Below are 20865 nucleotides of genomic sequence, written 5' to 3' on the forward strand. Positions count from 1 at the left end.
CAATAACCCCTGCAAATGCCAGCTTAAATGTTTGTTTTATTCAAGGTCAGACTGATCATCTGGGAGCCCTGACGTTCCCTCCCATGCTATGGAATTTATCTACCATTTTTAAAGCCATGTCCTGCTCTTCAATGATGTTTTTCAGGGACACAACCTCTGGCAATCCAATATTTAGTATCTCCTCAGTCACAATGGCTTTTGCCTAATAAAGAAGTATTTAAACTCAGTTCTGTGGTGTTTCCTTTTGTTTTCAGAAGGAGTAAAATCCTGGCAAGTGCTGCGTTATTTATCTGGCCTATAAAACCACCACCATCACTTTAACTCTGTAAGACATAATGCAAAATACTCTCTTCCCATGCAATGACTTCGCAGTTACACAGTGACCAAAGGATTTATCTCAGTTATAAACTGATTTATCTTAGTTACCAACTACTTTATCTCAGATGCCAACCGATTCATCTCAGTTATAATCTGATTTCTCTCAGTTATCAGCTGCTAATCCAACAGGTTTGGTGCAATTTTAAGTGACAGAATTCACAGGGGCAGAGTTTTTTTTAAGAAATGAGACACTTTGGAAACCTTTATTATCCACGTGGGTGCATGGCTTGTGCCTCACCCACTCCCCTCCACGAGGGATGTGCCCGACCCACTCCCCTCTGAATGGGAGAAACAGAAATCTGGGTTTCTGACAGAACAGCAAAAACCCTGTTTCCAGCTGCCCAGGAGGAATATAATGATTTTATATATATATATATATGTATATATATAATTTACATAGATACATAATAGATATAAAGCAGCACAACAGTATGACCCCACTCCACTGTACCCGTGCCTCCACCATGGGAGTTTTCGAGCGTGTGTATTTATTTCTACTCCTCTTTCAGAATAATCAAAATAACTCCTGTGGAACTAACTGCTCCCTGCAAACGAAAACCATTTTTCCCAGCTCTACCAATTCAGCTCAATTTTGACCCAAAACAGGAATGCCAATATTGTCCTCTCCTCCTGTGAGGGATCTTCTGCTCTGACAAACCAACCGACGCCTTTTCATCCCTGTTTTCTTCCAGTGTTTCAAGCTCACTTGCCCCTCAAGTGCAAGTTAAAATGTATTAATAAGTCTAAGCGTTAATAAGTCTGAGTGTTAAATGCATTCAGCACAAATTCTGACACTTTTGATAGGAGAAAATGAGAAAAGGGGCTTTTTTGAATAGCCTGCTTCAAGCCAATTCAATCAGATACTTCCACAAAGAGGCATGAAAACTTTCCATGTTTACCTTTCTTATCATCACAAAATTTCTCAGCTCCTTGCTTATTTTTGAAAAAATATAAATGCTACGAATATCTACGAGAACTGCAATATTACTGAGGTATGTATAAGTTCTTGGAAAAAGCTTTCTGTGATTTTTTTTAATATACTATATATTTAAATACCATAATTTAAACTAACCTAGAACGTCATAGGAAATTTAATAACAGAATGTAAATCACAGAAAATTATCCGAAGATCTCTATCGACAAATCCCTTTTTATGATTATTTGCATTTCTCATTGTACCTCCAGATGTGGCCAAGGCCCTGCTGGCCCTTACCGAGTTTTAATTCCAAAATACCTTTACCAGGAGGAGGGATGTGGTCTGTGACCACAGCAACACACCCAGAAATCACCTCCAGGCCACTGCTGAGCAAGGAAAGAAATGTAAAACTGAGCAAAATTTTGCTGGGAAAAACAAATCAATGGATACAAGTGGTTCAGGCAAATGCTTTTTTCTGGAAAAAAAAAAAAAAGAAGTCACAAGCCTGAATGTTGACAGAATTGTTAATAAATATTCTTGTCAATGAAGAGAAAGGCACATAATGCAGGGGTTTGTGCTTTATACGGGGAACAGAGAGCAAACCCCTTGTCTCCGAGATCCCTTATATAAACCAAAAGGGTGTATTTCTTTTTTATGAGCTCCATCTAATGGTTGATTTTGTTTTTACACAGCTCCTCAGGCATCCTCCATTGCAGAGCTCTTCTGCTAAACTTAAGAGAAAAAAAGCAACAGCAAATTTCCAGTGCTAAAAGTAAAGGAGAACATATTTGGTCAAAAGAAATTCAGCTTTCCATGCAAGACGGGGAAAGCAACTAGTTCTAGGAAATGTTGGCAGTAATTTTTTAAAAGACTACATGTTTTTTAACTACATTGGTATAGTTCTACCTTTGCAGTATTTTCCCACCTTTGTGGATTCCAGCGAAGAGCTGAAATACACGCTTGCCTCTGCGCTGCCTGTGCTTAGCTCTTAATTATAATATTAAATATTTTATTAAGAATATTAAAAATAATTTAATGTGATATTATTATTAATAAAATATTTTTGAATGAATATTCATTTAATATTCAAAATTCATCCTTTAAGGTATGGCTGAGATAAGCTTGAATATTTCAATTTATGAGTTTCCCTCGGCCACCGGTCAGCACCACAGTCCTTAGCTTCTATATAAATAATCTGAAAGTGATTAAAAATCAATTATCATCTGCTTGCAGGAATGAAATGATGGAGGATATAAACTTCAGTCTCATGTGTTAATTGCAGGCAAGAGCAATTATAGTATCTAAAATATTATCAAAACACTCATGCATTTCGTGTAAGAAGATAAAGAAACTTCATTATTAAGGAGAAAATTGGTTTAAATTCAAATGTAAAACTCAAGAATGTATCAAAAGTTACCAAATAAATTCCAGCTCAATGGTAAGTATAATTGTTTTTTCTACTTGGTAGTTCAGTATTATGCCATGGCAGGATTGTATGGGGTTTTTCTTACCATAATATGTTAGAAGACCCTATCCCGAAGAAAATGCTAACACCTTTGTGTGAATTTTACTGTGAAAACTGCACATTCACATTTCAAAGTAAAAGCTTAAAATGGGTGTTCTAATTTCCATCTCCTGTTTCGTGTCTCATGTAAAAGGAAGAGTTATTCGGCCATAAGATATTTGCACGTATTTTGAATTAATTTTACAAGCTCTCCTTAAGCCACCAGATTCCTTCAAACTGCACCCTCTCAAGCCCCAGGAAGAGCCACCCCCTGCCCCACGGCAGCGTCAAACTCATCAGGCAACTGGGATACAGAAAATGATTAAACACACTTTAAATCCAGATGAAATGATCTTTAAGAGCCAGCATAAATAAACTGGAAAAACTGTAATTGGAAAAAAAAAAAAAAATCACATAAATCCTGTTTTCTACTTAATTTATATAAAAAAAGCAGAATATTTCTTTACGTTTGTAACAGTGCAAGGCAACAGCTAATAGAAATGAGCTTTTTTTCAACAATAATGGACTTTTTCACCCCTCTACAAAGAAAACTTGGTGGAAACACGAATTAAAAACTGGCTGAATTATTTGGCACTCCCGAGTCCACGCTGTGAGAGGAGATGTCCCCATCATGTCCCCAAGCTCCAGCACCCACAGCCTCCCCTTTGTTATGGCCAAACTCTACCAAGAATAATTTCCCAGCCCTGAGGCTGGCACTGACACGTCTCATACCTCGGCATCGTACTCCCAGAGCTGGTTGCCCCTCATGTGGTGGCACTTGAGCATGGTGACGGGGCCGTTCAGCCTCGAGACGTCCAGGCACAGGTCGTCCGTGCGGATCTCTTTGTCAGCAGTGTAAGAAAACACCTGGAAATGGAAAATTATGGCAGTGATGAAGAGTTAGCAAAAGTCCTAACTGAGTTATTTTCATCCCCATGGAGCAGAACTATTTCCTCTTCCAAACACCGAGGTGGCGGTGCCTTGGGTTTCATGAGAGTTCCATGCAAGTTCCTCCACTGGTGAATGTCTGTTGTACATAAAAGAAGGAATATCCCATGTAGAAAAAGAAATTTTATGGGACCAAGGCCAGGAATCACCCAGGGATACACTCTTTGGGAATTCCACAGAAGCCCGTAATTGTGATCCGTGTCTTCAGGAGAAATTTCACAAATCTTTTAACACAATGGATAAACCGAGCCCATCATTGGAAGAACCCAAACTTTCCTAAATTAAGTCTTCCTCCTAACATCTACCTTAGTTTTGGGTACCAAGGATGATCTGCGCTAAAGACTAATGTGCATGAATATTCCTGAAATATCAGGTCACTTAAAAATAGGAAATAAAGAGAAAGGAAGGAAGCTGGTTGAGAACTGCAAACATTTACACCAAATTACATGGCCTGGACACATGGGAAGCATCTTTCTGTTCCTAACCCGCTGCTCGCAACCTCCAGAAAGCTGCTGGCACCAGCACAAAAGCTCCCAAAATGGCCAAGTGTCCACCTACATGTTGTCCTTGGTAAGTAAAAACCAAACACTGATGAAAAAGGGTAATTTAGGGCTATATTTGTGCAGAGTGATAATGGTTTGGTTTGCAGAGGCCCAACAAATGTACACCCTCTTAATCAGATGACCTGATATCAGCACATCAGGCTGAATTCACCCCAAAAAATCACCCTCATTTGAGAGGTTTCTTCAAAAATTGTTCTGGACTAAAGTGAGGTCTGAAGGTTTCAGAAAAAAAATATTCAATTGTTTACAACCTTCTCACTCATATGGGGGGAGAAAGACATCGTGCAGTTGAGGTGTTGAAGATCTGGGCTGAAACAACCATTATTCAAACCCAGACACTCTAATAATGTTCAGCTGCCATAATTTATATCCAACACCAAAACCTTTTGGGGGGACTTTTGAGGTTGGACTCGATGATCTCAGAGGTCCCTTCCAACCATGGTGATTCTGTGACTTTGGCTTTCCTTTAAATACCTTCAACCAAAAAATCTTTCCGGTAGATTATTGGACTTCTTTGTTTGCTGCCATGCTTTATCCGGAACAAGAAACATGGCCAAATAACCAAATAATCTGAAAATCACCCATATTCCAAAATATCTCTTGCTCAAAGTAGCAGGTTGGGTTCAAGAATCCCTCATATGAATATATCGTGCAGATATTTCATCTGTTACTATGCTCATTATTACGAGATTTTCCATTATCATTTATCCTGAAGCAACATCTAACTTCAATTTGCAACTTATTTGTGTTGGTTTTTTACAGTAAACATATTTGCATCCGGCATTTTCTTCTAACCTCAGAGAGATGCTTTTAGCCTCAGAGAGATGTTTGTTTCTGTGTTTTACAGAAACCAAACACTTGTATTTTTTAATGTATTTCGATTTGCATATTTCTTTTCCCTCTCATCTCTGATAATTGCAGTACACTGCCCCATTATATCTTTTGAAAGAATAAGTGATGTCTGAATTAACAATTACAGAAGATGGGTTTGAAAAACACGCTGTCTTAAGAAAGAAAAATGAATGCTAATTAAGACGATGTAAAATTATCAGGCCAGCGTTTTGCTACCATCCATATTAATTATAGATATAATTATATTAATGTCATATAAAAATAGAGGGTGAGGAACATGTTGCATTTTGTAGCTAATTAAAGAGTGTATTTCATGCCACAGTGCGAGGAGCAAGAATGATGTCCCCAGCAGGGGTCCAGGCTGCTGCCACTGGAGCGCCCACGTTTTTTGGGGGTGGCCGTGACCCAACCTTCTCTCTGAGGGTGGTGAGAGCCTGGCCCAGGTTGCCCCGAGAAGCTGTGGCTGCCCCATCCCTGGAGGGGTTGAAGGCCAGGTTGGAGGGGGCTTGGAGCAACCTGGTGTGGTGGGAGGTGTCCCTGCCCAGGGCAGGGGGTGGCACTGGGTGGGCTTTAAGGACCCTTCCAACCCAAACCCTTCCATGATTCTATGATTCTCATAAGGCCTCCAGAATGACAAAATACAAAATATTCTCGCAATTGCTGCAGCTCTTTTCTACACAGACACAGAAATACCTTCACTCTCTTCTGCTTTTTATGGTGGTGATGGAAACAAAAAGGAACCACCTGTTTTCCATCAACACCTGGTCCTTCATAACGCCTGCCATCCTGATAGAGACAGATTTATTGTCTATGTGCAGTATCAGGTTTTTATAGGAGTTAACGTATTTTCTATTTATTTTTTGTCAACATCCTTTATTAATACATTTCCACACAGCAAGTTGAGAGGCCCAATTAAGCCCTAGAAAGCCAAAGGTCCATTAAAGCTGATGCTTGGGACTGAGACATCGGCCAGACTGAACCGAGAGACACATCTCACCTCTCACTGATAATTGCGTTACTTCTTTCATGTTAGAAGGAACTAATGAAGTGTTCCTCCTGGTAAAAGTCTGAGAAAGTAACCACTTTGTTCAACACCAATGAAAGGCCCAGCAGAATCACTAAATAGAAATGAGCCGAGAGGTCAAGACAAATCTGTAGCTGTTGTTTTTTTTATATATATATGGGCTGTAATGGCCCATGGCCAGAATTTTCATTTCCCATTATTTCATTGTCCTTTTCTTAGGAAAACAGTTAGCCAGGATATTTTGTCAATTCATACGAAGTGTAATACTGAGAATATTATTCATAAACCCCTATTTTAGAACTTCATTATGTGGAACCAAATCTTGAGGATGCACCTGTACAACAAAGGAAGAAGTCCCTCACGCAATGAAGACGGTTATAAACTGGACATACCTAAGTCCAGAAAAATCTAATTTATTCTGACAACCACTTCAATTATCTACGGAACTCCCAAGGTAAATTTTGAATTCACCTTTAGTAATTGACTTAAAATGTTCTACTAAAAGCTGCAAGGAAAGCACTTTTCCTCTCCTCCTGACCCTGTTTACATGTTAAATGTTGAAAGTCACTTTGGGCAAAACAAGGGAATGGAAGATCATTCCCTTCCCACCCAAAAAAGACCCAGGACTCTCCAGTTTAATCGCCAGTGAAGTCATTTTGGGGGTGAGGACTTGGAGATCTTGCCTCTTCACTGAAATCTCATCTTTACCAATGCATTTTAGCACCTGAGTAAATCCCAAACAGCCACATAGAAACAGCACCTCCCAACTTATGAAGGCGGTCCCAGTGGTTCCATCAAAGAGGGCTTTTGGAAGATTGGTCCCGTATCAGGGAACAACTGCATGAACTCTTTGGAGGAAGAAATATCCAGTTCCAACACCCCACTGTACAAAGAACAACTCAAAAGGGAAAGGGAAGGGGAAGGGGAAATTAGTTCACTTAGAAGAGACCTCCAATGACAGTTCTTTCCACCAGGAGGCTATTAAATCTAATCAGGTCAACCTTCAGTTTATTGGATGATTTGAAGATGTGCCCAGCTCGGAGCCTCTCAAGAGCTCACAGGCTTCCCTGTGGCCACTCTGGAAGGAGGGATCAGATTTATTTCTAAGAAAGAGGTTACGCCAAGATCTTTAACACCACAAAAGCAGCTCATCCCACCCCATGGTCCCAGTGACCGGTTCAGACAGTGCCAAGGCAGGGCTGACTTTCATACTTCGGAAAGTTCATATAAAACTTGTTCTGCCGTCGCCTCAAGCTCTAACCAGCAGTGCCAAGAATCCACGTACCCCGGCGCTCAGCCCCAGGGAGAGAAAACACTGTAATTCAGAGTGATTCACCGTAATCCACAGAAACACTGTAATTACCGCCAGCTCCCGCTGATGGAAACCCATAGTTGGAACTGTACTAAATGGTCGACGCAATAAAAATAAAACAGAAGAAAACTGTTTGGCAGCCCCTGCTGGGGACGGGCACAGTAAGGGATCTGAGGGAAGGACTCCAGTTTAGCCAGGTTCCCAAGGGCTGCTGAGGAACTCAGGTTTATGGCATTCAGAAAAGGGCCCCGGGAACCACGCTGGCTTTGTCACCACATTGTGCTGATGGTGAGGACACCAAGCTCCAAACCTTCATCCTCCACCATAGAACATCTCCTCCTTTTCTAAACCACTGTTATTCTATAGGGCTTTCAGGTCCATTCAGCATTGTGCACTGAAACGGGAAAAAAAAAATCTGATTTTTTTGCTCCACAGAGGCTGGGGGATTGTGGGGTTTTTCTGTGTGTTTGTTTTGGTTTGGGTTGGTGGTTTGGGGATTTTTTGGGGAGTTTTTCTTCATAGCTGTCACTTCATAAAGGATGGCTGCCTACACACCTGCAACCAAAAGCCATCACTGTTTCCAGGATCTCCCAGTTTTCATTATGCTGTGCCAAATTCCCACTTCTTTGCAGGTACAGCAGACACTGGGATTCTGTGTCTGAGATTCATTTTACCTCCCCAGGCTTCACCACTGCAATGTTACCCCACATCTAATGCTCATCTTCCCCAGTCCCCTGGTGACCAATTCTGCCAATTTAAGGAAGGAGCAATTCTGTTTTTCCATAAACTCGAAGGAGAGAGTGTTATTCTCCTTCTGCCTGTGCTAAATAAAGGATACTGTTATTTAAGGTGCAGGGACGGCTCCTTTGTTCCCTATTAATCACCGTTATTACAACGGTTCCACCGTGCTGCATCCCCAGCAAATCCGGAGCGTTACACAGCTCCCACCCCACAGGTTTATCACCTCAGTCCATAAGAATGATGTAAAGTCTGCAAGGGAAATCATACATCAGCCAAACGGGCTAACAAAATACAAGCAATAACTAGTTTTATACATAATGGGTCCGTTTAGAAGATTAAAAGCTACGCAGAAAGCCAACGTTAGGGAAAACAGGAGATTGTGGAAGGTGAAAAAAGGCAGAAGGATTAAAGAAGGGGTGAGTTACTTTCTGGCAATCTCGTATTTACCAAAGATATACCAATTAATAAAATCAGAGCACTGAACTCAACGTCTCTCAGTGATTGCCAGGTTTGAGATCAGCCACACAGGTACTGCCCAATTCCCCTAAAGCACTGAACTCAACGTCTCTCAGTGAGAGACTGGAGATTGCCAGGTTTGCGATCAGCCACACAGGTACTGCCCAATTCCCCTTTTTCTGCATAATTTCTGTCAGTCGCATGACTAAACGTCTAACTGTCACTAAAGGTTTTTCTTCTGTGCAACCTCGTGCCTAAAATGCTTTGAGATGACTTACTGAGTAGCTGGAGTTGATAAATTAGCTATCTAAAAATGGAAAACATGAGCAACACAGCGAGTTCCTCCTGGTTGCCCCAGGGCATCCATCGCTCGCCTCCCTCTCCTCTGGCCCAGCAGTGACATCAACACCGGGGAAAATATTCTACATAACCTGCTAAAAATGGAGGTTTTTCCACTGCAGAAACCTCTCAGGAGTCAGCCCGCTCACGCGTTCCTACCCATTCCCAGTAGGAAGCAAATTATCATAGCATACTGATAAACTCTTACAGACAGAGAGATTATACATTGTTTTTCTACATCCCGCTTTGCAGAAAGTGCTCACATTTGAAAGGCAGTTGAAAATATACACATTTAGTGTCAACAGGAAAAAGAAAAAAAAAAAGGGAACTCTCTGAAACAGAACAATTTCTGAAAGACCCATAATTTAGAGCTAACTGGGGAAAAACAACCCTCTAACAACCCTTACTGAGTGTGCTGGGGTGTTGGGTTTTTTTGAGCTGTCGATGGATACTGACTCTGAGCTTTCTGTGTAAAACATTGTTGGAAGGGACCTTGAAGATCATCCAGTGCCACCCTTTTTTTTGAACTGTTGATGGATACTGACTCTGAGCTTTCTGTATAAAACAATGTTGGAAGGGACCTTAAAGGCCATCAAGTGCCACCCCCTGCCCTGGGCAGGGACACCTCCCACCACACCAGGTGGCTCCAAGCCCCGTCCAACCTGCCCTTCAACCCCTCCAGGGATGGGGCAGCCACAGCTTCTCGGGGCAACCTGGGCCAGGCTCTCACCACCCTCACACCAAAGAACTTCTTCCCCACATCTCAGCTCAATCTCTCCTCTTTCAGTGTAAAATAGTGTCCCCCTCCTGCTTGGGTGGGATCCTGTGATTCAATTATCGTGATGACCAGAGGCTGGATGCTCCCAATAACTGCAGACAGAGAGGACATTCCTACAGCAACACAAGAACAGCCATGACAAGCCTCATATTCCATCCACTAAAGCCCTATCCCCACTGTAGCTGATTTAAGATAGGCTTGCTTTTTCAAATATCTATAATATCCCCCTCCTGCTTGGGTGGGATCCTGTGATTCAATTATCGTGATGACCAGAGGCCGGATGCTCCCAATAACTGCAGACAGAGAGGACATTCCTACAGCAACACAAGAACACCCCAGCTGTGACAAACCTCATATTCCAGCCACTAAAGCCCTATCCCCACCATGGCTGATTTAAGATAGGCTTGCTTTTTCAAATATCTATATCTATATAAAACAAAGAAAACAGTTCTAAGACTGCATTAAACTGCATTAGGAGAGTTGTAGCATTTCTTGTAAAGATCATGGATAGCTACCGGGTCCTAGCTGAGTTGAGATAATCTGAACATCACAACAAATCCTCCACAGTTTTACACCCTGAAAACAATTCTCAAATAAAGGGCCCCACTTGAGGGGGAATGAATGAAACATGGGGATTTGCTCTAAGACCTTCCCACCTTCTTTAGCAGATGTGGCATGAGAACAAGCCAACTTCATCAAGTGTTACCCAGTAGGTACATGGTCAAAAAACCTTCCTGGGGTGAGATGCCAGCACTGATTTATGGTCCTCCTGAGGGATCTCCAGGGATCTCTCAACTGGAGTGGGTCAACTCAACTCAACTGGAGGCAAGAGCAGCCTCAGAAGCTGAACCAAGTGGACCTGGAGTCTTTAATTTAAGAAAGGGGTCAGAATCAAGGGGAGAAAGAGGAGAAAGGTTTTTCCAAAGGTAAAGCAAACCAAAAGGCAGAGAAACGAGGCTAAACCACGTTCTAAAAGGTGCAAACTACAGGAGGAGATGGCGGCAAGTTCTGACCAATTTCCAGGACCAGTCAGTGATGGGGAAACTGGAGACTGTGCAGGAGCATCCACCTGTTCCCACCCACTATTGCAATTTCCACTAATGGCTGTTCTAAAAGGTGCAAATAGGAGGAGATGGTGGCAAGTTCTGACCAATTTCCAGGTCCAGTCAGTAATGGGGAAACTGGAGACTGTGCAGGAGCATCCACCTGTTCCCACCCACTATTGCAATTTCCACTAATGGCAAAAGCTCAACTTGCATGACTGTTCTGTAGTTTATTTTTCATATACACCTTTTAGAAACAATTTCAATTTCCACTAATGGAAAAAACTCAACTTGCATGACCATACTGTAGTTCATTTTTCATAGACACCTTCTAGAAACAGATGAATTCAGCCACCAGTCACATAGATGCTTACCTGTTTCATTTTAGAAAAAAAAGATTTTTCCCCCAACACTAAAAAAAACCCAAATTAAAATTCATGATCAAATTTTCTAATGTGAGTATATCTAAAACTTCAAATGTACTTCTCTGAGCTCTAATCAGCAGGAATATATTCAATATATTCACCCGGATACTTCACTGGACTTATGCACATGTAATAATATGTTCTCAAAATGTGCAGCTTTTACTTGAGAAAATGGCTTTCTGAGCACTCCTAGTCTCAAGCATTCTGGAACTTTCATTAATATGTTTACCTGATTTCCTCCCATGCCGTGGCAGTTGAAAATGCCCACTTTCTCATTTTCCTTGCGGCCCATGTTGTCTAAACACTGGTTGGTTTCAACGTTCCTGATCTGAAGAAAGAAAGATGAAATATTCCTTGAAAAAAATGTCTACAAATGACATATTTCTGCAGAAAAAATGATGTAACTGTAGGAGAAAGTACATTACCTGTGCACTCAACTATATGAGCATATTTTAACTTGCAATTTGTAAATATGTCACATTCCCAAAAGAAAATGAAAATAATTACAAAGAGCATAATGAGATTTTTAAATTACATATTAAGTGTAAGTAGGAACAGCATTCAAGGAAAACCTCATTCTGTGCCCTGCCTTGGTTTGTTTAACGAATATAATATGTTTTTACTTCTAAACAATGCGAAACGAATGGCTTGCCAAAGACAGGCACTTTTATTTTCTTCCAGCAGGGCTGACCCTCCTCCAGCTCTCCTCTTCTCCACCATGTGCCTCTCTGCAGACCACCAAAGGTGGCAACAGTTCTTCACTTAAAGAGGGAAGATTTAGACCAGATATAAGGAAGAAATTCTTTGCTGTGAGGGTGGTGAGACCCTGGTCCTGGTTGCCCAGAGAAGTGGGAGATGCCCCATCTCCGGAAACATTCCAGATCAGGTTGGATCAGGCTTTGAGCAACCTGGTCTAGTTGAAGATGTTCCTGCTCATGGCAAGGGGGTTGGACTACATGGCCTTTAAAGGTCCCTTCCAACCCAAACTATTCAATGGTAAAATTAGTTGTGCAATGGCCAAATAAAATCAAAATTAAGATGAAATACAATACTGATTATTACTTCCAACATAATAGGAGGTGCAACTGAACCATGCATGAACATTGCCTGGTTTCAAGTCACACACGCACTATTTTCCAGGAGGTCGTAAGTAAATTAAGGATGATTATCCCCAAATCTGTCAAAATTATTCCCTCTTTTTATCACTGTTTATACTTCAAAGGAACAAAATATGCACTTGCACAATATAATTTGAGGCCCATCGTTGAACACTCATTACATTTAGATTGCACTGTCCTAGAGAATGATTTTCTTAGATTTATTACCAAAACTGGTTCCTAGCAAGCAGCAAAACCCCACCACAGGGCTGCAGAGCATCCTTTTCTAGGGGAAAACCAGGGGCCCCTCTTGCCTGGGCCACCCCACCACCCAGTGCATCTCATGGAGCAACTGGGAGCACCACGGACCATCTGGGGACCAACGATCCCAGTAGCAGCCCCAAATCGGGCGGTTTGTCCTACCCGAGACTGAACACCTGCTGGAAGAAGGGAAAACGACTGAGAAATGCACTTTTGAGGTTTTTATGAATTGTCCATTACTGCTGCTGATGGTACCCGAGCTTTGGGTCTAAAAATCCACTTTACTGCTCAACTGGCAGCCAGCAGCTGCAATAGTCAAGTCTGAGTTTTAATTCATAGACCTTGCCTGAATTGCTGTTTCCATAGAAACTGAGGCCGTTTTGGTAAAAATAAGGTGTTTTAATAACTATTTTATTGCTTTCTCATACTTTTCTTTTCCAGTCTGACAATGTCGTACAAAACCTTATTATTTCACACTTGTTAGACGAGTTCTTTCCTTGCTGTAAAACCATGTTTCACTTTATTTTGTCATAGTTAAACTGGAAACCCTACCGTGGCTTTTCTTTTTCACTACAATTGCAAGTTTCAATAGTAAATTACCTTCCTGGATGTTAAAAAAGCCATTTGCTCGTTTGATTGCTGCTTTCTCTGTAGCTATCTTTAAACCAAACCATTCAGGAGCTTTTAAAAGTCAGCCGAGGTACAACTCAATAGAATATTTTAAACAGTGAATTATCTGAATTTTAAAGAGACTTCAGTTCCTGGCAGTGCTGGAGTGATCAGATTATTAGAGATGTCCATGAGACTCAGCTCCAGGCAGCTTTGCTGGAAAACACAGTGTCAAGGAACAAACGTGTTTCTTGGAAAGAAATAAGGAAAAAAAGAAAAAAAAAAAGATTTTGCTCCTCTTCATGTAAGTGGTAAGTGATGATGGGAAGTTTCCTTGAGCTACTGCACATTACTTAATTATTTCAGAGTTTCAGTCACCTCATTTTTCCCATATGCTACTCAATTTGAAAGATAGATTTTTAATGGTGAACACACACGTTCAGAATAGCAATGCCCCCTCGTGAAAGGCTTAGAGAAAATAAAACCTGCTCAAAATCAGGTTCTAAACAAGCTACAGAGAAGGCACGCAAGCACTTTACCCCTTTCTCCAAAACCATGTCACCTCCTTAACGATGCCTCCATTTGCTCAGTGCACTGATTGCTTTAATTGAGTCAAAGGGAAGGGTTCCTACCTCACCCAGGGAGTAGTAGCGCCGAGGGATCTGGGAGTCGGGATAGATGTTCTCCAAGTACCACGAGAAGGGCTTACACTTCAGGTTCTCCCTCAGAGCTTTCCTGATGGATACATCGCCATAATCCACCTTAACCACACCTGGAATTGGGGAGAGAATGGATGATGAAAGCACAGTTTCTGTAACGCTGCGAAGCATAAATCACAGCTCCTTCTCTGAGCATCATGATTTCCTTTTTATCAATATCCATTTGCTGGAATTATGTGAACACATGTGCAGCTGCTACACTGTAGACTTTTAGCAGCATTAGACAATTAATTTAGCAAATTGAAATGCTTGCAAAATTACATATTTTTTTTTCTTTTCAGAGATAATTTACCAATACGAAAAGACAGGACCACTGAACTCCTTGATTTCTTCATATTCCAAAATATTAAAGAAACCCATTCACATTTTTACAAACCATTTTTTCCAAAGCGTAGTGCTGGTGTTTTCCAGCACTTAGAGAAATAACTGGGCTCATCCCATCATGCACAGCTATTTTACTGATGGAATCCAGACCATCCCTTGGGTGATCTCACCACGAAGGAGACATTCTCCACTCTGAGAAACCCCATTGCTCCCTCCATGCCGTGACCCACCAGGTCCCGCAGACCTCGGGCTCAGCCCAACTCCCAGTGTAGATCCCATCCTCATTAAAGCTATTATAAATTGAACATCTCCTGTAATAAAGTAGGGAAGGGAGAACGAGGTGGCAGGTCTCTGCATGGACCAGCTGGTTGGCAGGACCCATCTCCTGCACTGGATCCACCATCCCTGCCGCAGGAGAGGCATGGGGGGCACGGTTCTCCTCAAGGGAGAAGGTGTCACATCACATCACAGTGACATTGTCGCTGTGTCCAGCAGTGCCATTCCTACAGCAAACCTTTCCATCAGAGACTGGCCATCGGGAGTGCTGCGTGGGACACACATCAGGAATACGGGTCATGAAGAGGAAGAAAAATAGAATAATAATCAAAAAGACTGGAAATCAGACAGGTACCCCCTCTGCACAGTGTATTCTTGTTTAAAATCCCTGGAGGGGTTCAAGGCCAGGTTACCGTGTCTGGCAGTGCTGTTCCTACGGCAAACCTTTCCATCAGAGACCTGAGCCAGCAGCATCCCACTGGCCATCGGGAGTGCAGCAGGAATGAGGGTCATGAAGAGGAAAAAAAATAGAATAATAATCAGACAGAGAGTGGAAATCAGACAGGTACCTCCCATGCACAGTGTATTCTTCTTTAAATTCCCTGGAGGGGTTGAAGGGCAGGTTGGAGGGGGCTTGGAGCAACCTGGTGTGGTGGGAGGTGTCCCTGCCCAGGGCAGGGGGTGGCACTGGGTGGTCTTTGAGGTCCCTTCCCACCCAAACCATTCATGATTCAGTGATAATTTAAAAGAGTAGTGCTTTCAAGAGTAGCCAAGCAATTTAGTGATCTGTTGACAACAGAAGCACACACCCAGGAATGAAGAAGGGGAGCGGGGCTGGAAATCCTCCCCGAAGCCTTCCCCACGGTTCCTGGGGAAGAAATCCATCGCGCTCAGAAGAAATGCCAGACATACAATTTAAGCGCCAAAAAAAAGAACATTCAACTTCTTAACCTTCTATACAAAGAAAGCGTAACAGGAAAATACCATTTCCATTTTCCACCCTCTTATCAAGGCCAACTTTTGCAGGTGTGCCTATGATTTTCAGTTTAAAATAACACTGAGCCTGCAACGTCCTTTTCAATCCCAGCACACTCCAGCAAGGGGACAGCTGGGGAAGGAACCCTGCACCACAGGAAGAAATATAAAGGCCAGTCTTACGGTGCTCAGCCAACTGGAGTTATTAAGAAAGATAACCAAATACCAAAAAAGCGCATCAAATATTCTCTGTAGCCTAATTTGATCTAATTTTAGACAGGAGCTATTACAGTGGTAGGCAAAGCATCAGTAACGGCCAGCACTCAGCTGGAACAGTTCGAAAGACGCTCCCGGATTTGTATCTGAACCCCAGGCTGCACCTCCATCACCTTCTGCTTTCCATTATTTATGGGATTTTATTTTGAAATCACCTCAGAGGTGAAGCTCCAAGGACATCAGTGTATTCTGCTGGGAAATCACGCCCTGAGGCACAGGATGACACCAATCTTTGAAGAAATTCAGCTGCCAACAACAGGAAAACTATTCCTTACTGCAGCCCTGAGGAAAGGGACTTGGGGGTGCTGGTGGATGAGAAGCTGGACATGAGCAGGCAGTGGGCACTTGCAGCCCAGAAGGCCAATCCCATCCTGGGCTGCATCAAAAGATGCGTTGCCAGCAGGTCCAGAGAGGGGATTCTGCCACTTTACTCTGCTCTGGTGAGACCTCACCTGGAGTATTGTGTGCAGGTCTGGAGCCCTCAATATAAGAAGGACATGGGCCTGATGGAGAGGGTCCAGAGGAGGGCCACAAGGATGATCAGGGGGATGGAGCTCCTCTGCTACGAGGACAGGCTGAGGGAGCTGGGGTTGTTCAGCCTGGAGAAGAGGAGGCTCCGGGGAGACCTAATAGCTGCCTTCCAGTACCTGAAGGGGGCCTACAGGAAGGCTGGGGAGAACCTGTTTAGAAAGGCCTGCAGTGACAGGACGAGGGGCAATGGCTTCAAGCTGGAAGGGAACAGATTTAGACTGGAGATGAGGAGAGGGTTCTTCACTGTGAGGGTGGTGGAGCACTGGAACAGGTTGCCCAGGGAGGTGGTTGAGGCCCCTTCCCTGGAGATATTCAAGGAGAGGCTCGATGAGGCCCTGGGCAACCTGGTCTAGTTGGGGGTGTCCCTGCTGACTGCGGGGAGGTGGGACTAGATGGCCTTTGGAGGTCCCTTCCGGCCTGGGCAATTCTATGATTCTATGATTCTATTAACACATATTTAACTTATTTTGGATAACCACTCTTACCCATATTTCCTAATATGTAGTGGTTACACCTTTGACCAATGAGGCTTATGTATCGTTGCGTAATTGTACGATATGATGTAATTCTAGATAATTAACTAAAATACAAATTACTGCTAGAGGTAAAAGGAAGGCAGGTCCTGGGAAGCACCTGAGCCTGATGGGAACGGCCGGGGGCGACGGTGCTTCATCAGCTCCAGACCAGCAAAAGCTCCTCAGAAACCAAAAGTTTTTGGTTGGAGCCAAGAAATTAAGTGGCGCTGACTCAGGCATCAGGAAAAGAATCAAATTTTAACCTTCACTAAACAGAAGTATTCAAATAAAAACTTCAACTGTAACCGATGTAAAGAAATTAAATCGTAGTAACTTAGGGGACGGCAGAACAACTCAAATCCAGGTTAAATCCAGGAAAAGGCTGAGCTCAGGACACAGGGAAACCCAGGGGCTGGAAAGGACAGAAGTGACGGACATGAGCCTTCATCTGCTCTGACCTCCCAGAACATCTTCTGGGCTACAGTACCTTTACTTTGGGGAGGTTTTATATAATTCTGAAAGGACTCAAACACAATGTTTTTCCCCCCCAAGAAACAGAGGTAATTTATCAGCCATTCCACAGTCAAAGAGATTGATCACAGAGTCTCGTTTGACTTGGTTTAGGGAAAAAAAAATATAAAAAGTCAGTATTACAGTTGTTATTTAATAATTTACTTTTTCAAATGGCAATTTTTCTCTAAGTACAACTCACAGAGTCACTAATTTAACTTAAACTACCTAAAACACCCAGGCACCTAACCCACAGAATCCCAGAATGATATGGGGTTGGAAGGGACCTCTGGAGATCATCTAATCCAAACCCTGGGATTCTATTATGTAGCATTTTATGGCTGTTTTGTTGCTTTGTGTCTATGTTCCCCAAAAAATGGACCAAAGGGAAGATGCAGGGGACAGCACAGACAGGAACAGGATGGTGACACGGGTATTTGTCATTTCCACGTGCCATTTCAGCCACGTGCTGAAAATGCCTTTGCTTTCAGAAAACAGACTTTATAAAAAAAAATATAAAATTATGTTTTCCAGGCAGGCTTTTCTGGGCAGGGGGGAAGTGGGGGGCTGTGATTGTTGCCTCTTGCGGAGGAGGAGACGCGCCCTGCTGCTGTTATTTGTGCTCCTCAATCCTTATCTATAATTAAGCTAAACTTCCTCATGGGGAGGCACTGGAAGCGTTAGGAGAAAAAGCAATATCTGTGTTTTCATAGTGCTTTGTGCTGTGGGGATCTGACAAGGTTGAACATGAGGAAAAAGGATATTAACACCGTTACAGCCTGCGATGACAAACAACCCAGCCTTGCCCCTCTGCACGCACACGCTTTGATACCTGAGTTACAAACCAAATCAGAAACACTCTCCTCTCCACGAAAATACCCTGTGGATTCACCCAACACCTTGTTTCCATTTTGCTTTACAATTCTGACTGGGATCTCTATTTTCACCTTGGGTTCAGCCCCGCAATTGCTGGAATAGAAAAAAAAAAGCAATAAACCTTTTTCCATTCCATCTGACTCAACTTCGTACTTGAGTTTTCTGTGATTAAACAAACTCCAGCAAAATAAATCCTAGTTTTACACTCTAATAAAACTTAGCTGCAGAGATGGGGGGGAGGGAGGCAGTCCTCAGTGGGTTTGCCACGCTCTCCTCACCGGGGCAGGTTTCTCTTGAGGCTCTTCATGTCTTGGGACACCACAGGAGATGGGGAGACCATGGCCACGTGCCCCACGGACACCCCATTTTGTCTTCAAGCAAGGACCTCATCTTTATAGATCTCCCATAAACCTCTGCAGTGCCTTCTGCTCAATTTAAAGCCAAGCTATTATGAATCAATACCTATTTATTGCCGCTGCTTGCTAAATAATCGATGGGACTCTGAGGAAATATAAAAAAATAATTAATGCCTAATACGTCTGCTTACACTTAAATAAGGAAACGTAAGTAAAACGTCCTTGGGGGGAAAAAAAAAAAAAAGGCAGTATCACAAGAAGCTACAGAAAGTGTAGCAAAAGAATGGATTAAAATATCTCAGGACACAAGCATATTGTTTTAACAGAGCAGCAGATGTGCTCTCAGCAGAACAAATTAAACGGCTGCAGCACTGCATTACACCTGCATTTTTTCCTAATGGGCACAACCTGCAAATTGGCATACACGGACACACTCTCAAAACTGGCTAAAGGTATCATTTCTGCAAAATGAAACGTGAAAAAAACCAACTGAGAGGCTGTAGCTGAGCTTTGGGAACCCAGCTCGGTACCCGAGGTGCCCCCCCTAGAATGAGAAAGCCAAGAACCAAGTCCTCCAGAAATGGAGATGGTTTAGCCTGATTTTTGCTTTTTCTACTAACCAAAGCAGCATTCAAAATTATATTATGCTTCCCAGGAAAGACAGCAAAATGTTAAATTAAAAATGAGTTTGCAGCACCAGGTACGGCACACGTTAACAACAACAACGCTTGCTAATTATTTGGGAAAAATCCTATTTGTTGTATTAATGGGATTTAAGTGGTGCCTGGGAGGATGCTTCTCTCCAGCACGCTCTGGGAAACTCCTGCAATGGGTACCAGGGACTCAGAGCATCACTTGGTCAACAGGAGAGGAGTGATCTATCACCCCAGGCTTTACACGGCCTCAGGAGTTGAGGAAAATAACACCCACACCCAGAAAAATAACGTAATAAACGCTCTACACTTCTAAAATCCAGTATCTGTACCAAAAGCAGGCATATTAACTGGAAACACACACATTTTCTAATTATCCAAAACATTAATTCCTTGGCACCTCTTATTTATATTGTCAAAAAACAGGCATAACTCATTAAAAAGTAAAACAAACAAAAAATGTGCTAAGTCAAAAAAAAAAAACCCCAACCCACCACTCATCCTCCTCCCTCTTCCTGTATCAATTCATAAGTCATTTAAGATAAATGTCGATAGAGGCTTCATAACATAAAATATGGAATGGAATGAAGATTCTGAGCTTTTTGGGGGAAAAAAATCAGCAGTATCTACTCAGAGAAAATATGCTGTAGAATTTCTAACATAAAAAACCTTATCACTCCAGAAAATGAGTCAATATTGTCAATATCTCTGCAAATAAAGCATTGCATGATAGCGTGTTTCCTATATCAATTCATAAGTCATTTAAGATAAATGTTGATAGAGGCTTCATAACATAAAATATGGAATGGAATGAAGATTCTGAGCTTTTTGGGGGAAAAAAATCAGCAGTATCTACTCAGAGAAAATATGCTGTAGAATTTCTAACATAAAAAACCTTATCACTCCAGAAAATGAGTCAATATTGTCAATATCTCTGCAAATAAAGCATTGCATGATAGCGTGTTGCAGTTTTAAAGATTATTCTATTTAAAAGATTAAGACTTTAAATGTAGTTTTAGCCTATAAAGATATCTGTAATGTACGTTATTAATACACGCATATTTTAGAGACAAAGACAGTGAGGCCACTTAGCTCCTCTGCTTCCAATTTTGTCCAGACACTCAAGACAAAAATATCCATTTGACTGAAATGGAAATCAATGGGAACATTATTATGGATAAAATTAATCCTGCATTAAGATGTTTTGCAGTTTGCATCTCAGGAAGGCTTCTAAGAGACGGCAGAGTTGAAATGAAACCTCTGACTTATGCTTTAAACTTGCAGCACCAAAGAGTGAAAATTACGTAGCACAACTATTGAGGTATTAGAAAAATTTTAACAAGAAAAATTTTCCTGTGGAAACATAAAACCCTGCTCCATTACAGCTCCTTTTTGGAATAGAAATTACGGAAAATTAAGTATTCCTGGGAAATGCTGTGTCTTTTACTGACATGCAAGAGGGACAGGAGCGAAATCTGTGCCCCTGGAACCAGAGCAAGGATAGTGTTAATGTTTTAAATGAGTGTGCTTCCCAAAAAAAGTATTTTTATAGCTCGAAAAATTAGCCAACACTTTATCATTAAGTACCATCACATTGATGCTATTTTA

The 20865-nt window shown here is 42.1% G+C and overlaps 1 protein-coding gene across 1 annotated transcript in view; it reads right to left on the bottom strand.

Moving 5' to 3' along the window:
* Positions 1-3530: 3530 nt before the first annotated feature.
* Positions 3531-20865, bottom strand: part of GALNT13 (polypeptide N-acetylgalactosaminyltransferase 13) — a gene marked incomplete at its 3' end in the record, with an annotated part of 140102 nt that continues 122767 nt past the window's right edge. Inside the window, exons 9-11 of the mRNA XM_014957336.1 lie at positions 13879-14018; positions 11509-11607; positions 3531-3665 (exon numbers count right to left, since the gene is read on the bottom strand). Coding sequence (XP_014812822.1) covers positions 3531-3665; positions 11509-11607; positions 13879-14018 — 374 coding nt within the window. The remainder of the gene's footprint in view (positions 3666-11508; positions 11608-13878; positions 14019-20865) is intronic.

Source organism: Calidris pugnax, unplaced genomic scaffold (assembly GCF_001431845.1).
Source record: "Calidris pugnax isolate Ruff unplaced genomic scaffold, ASM143184v1 scaffold256, whole genome shotgun sequence".
NCBI classification, from domain to species: Eukaryota; Metazoa; Chordata; class Aves; order Charadriiformes; family Scolopacidae; genus Calidris; species Calidris pugnax.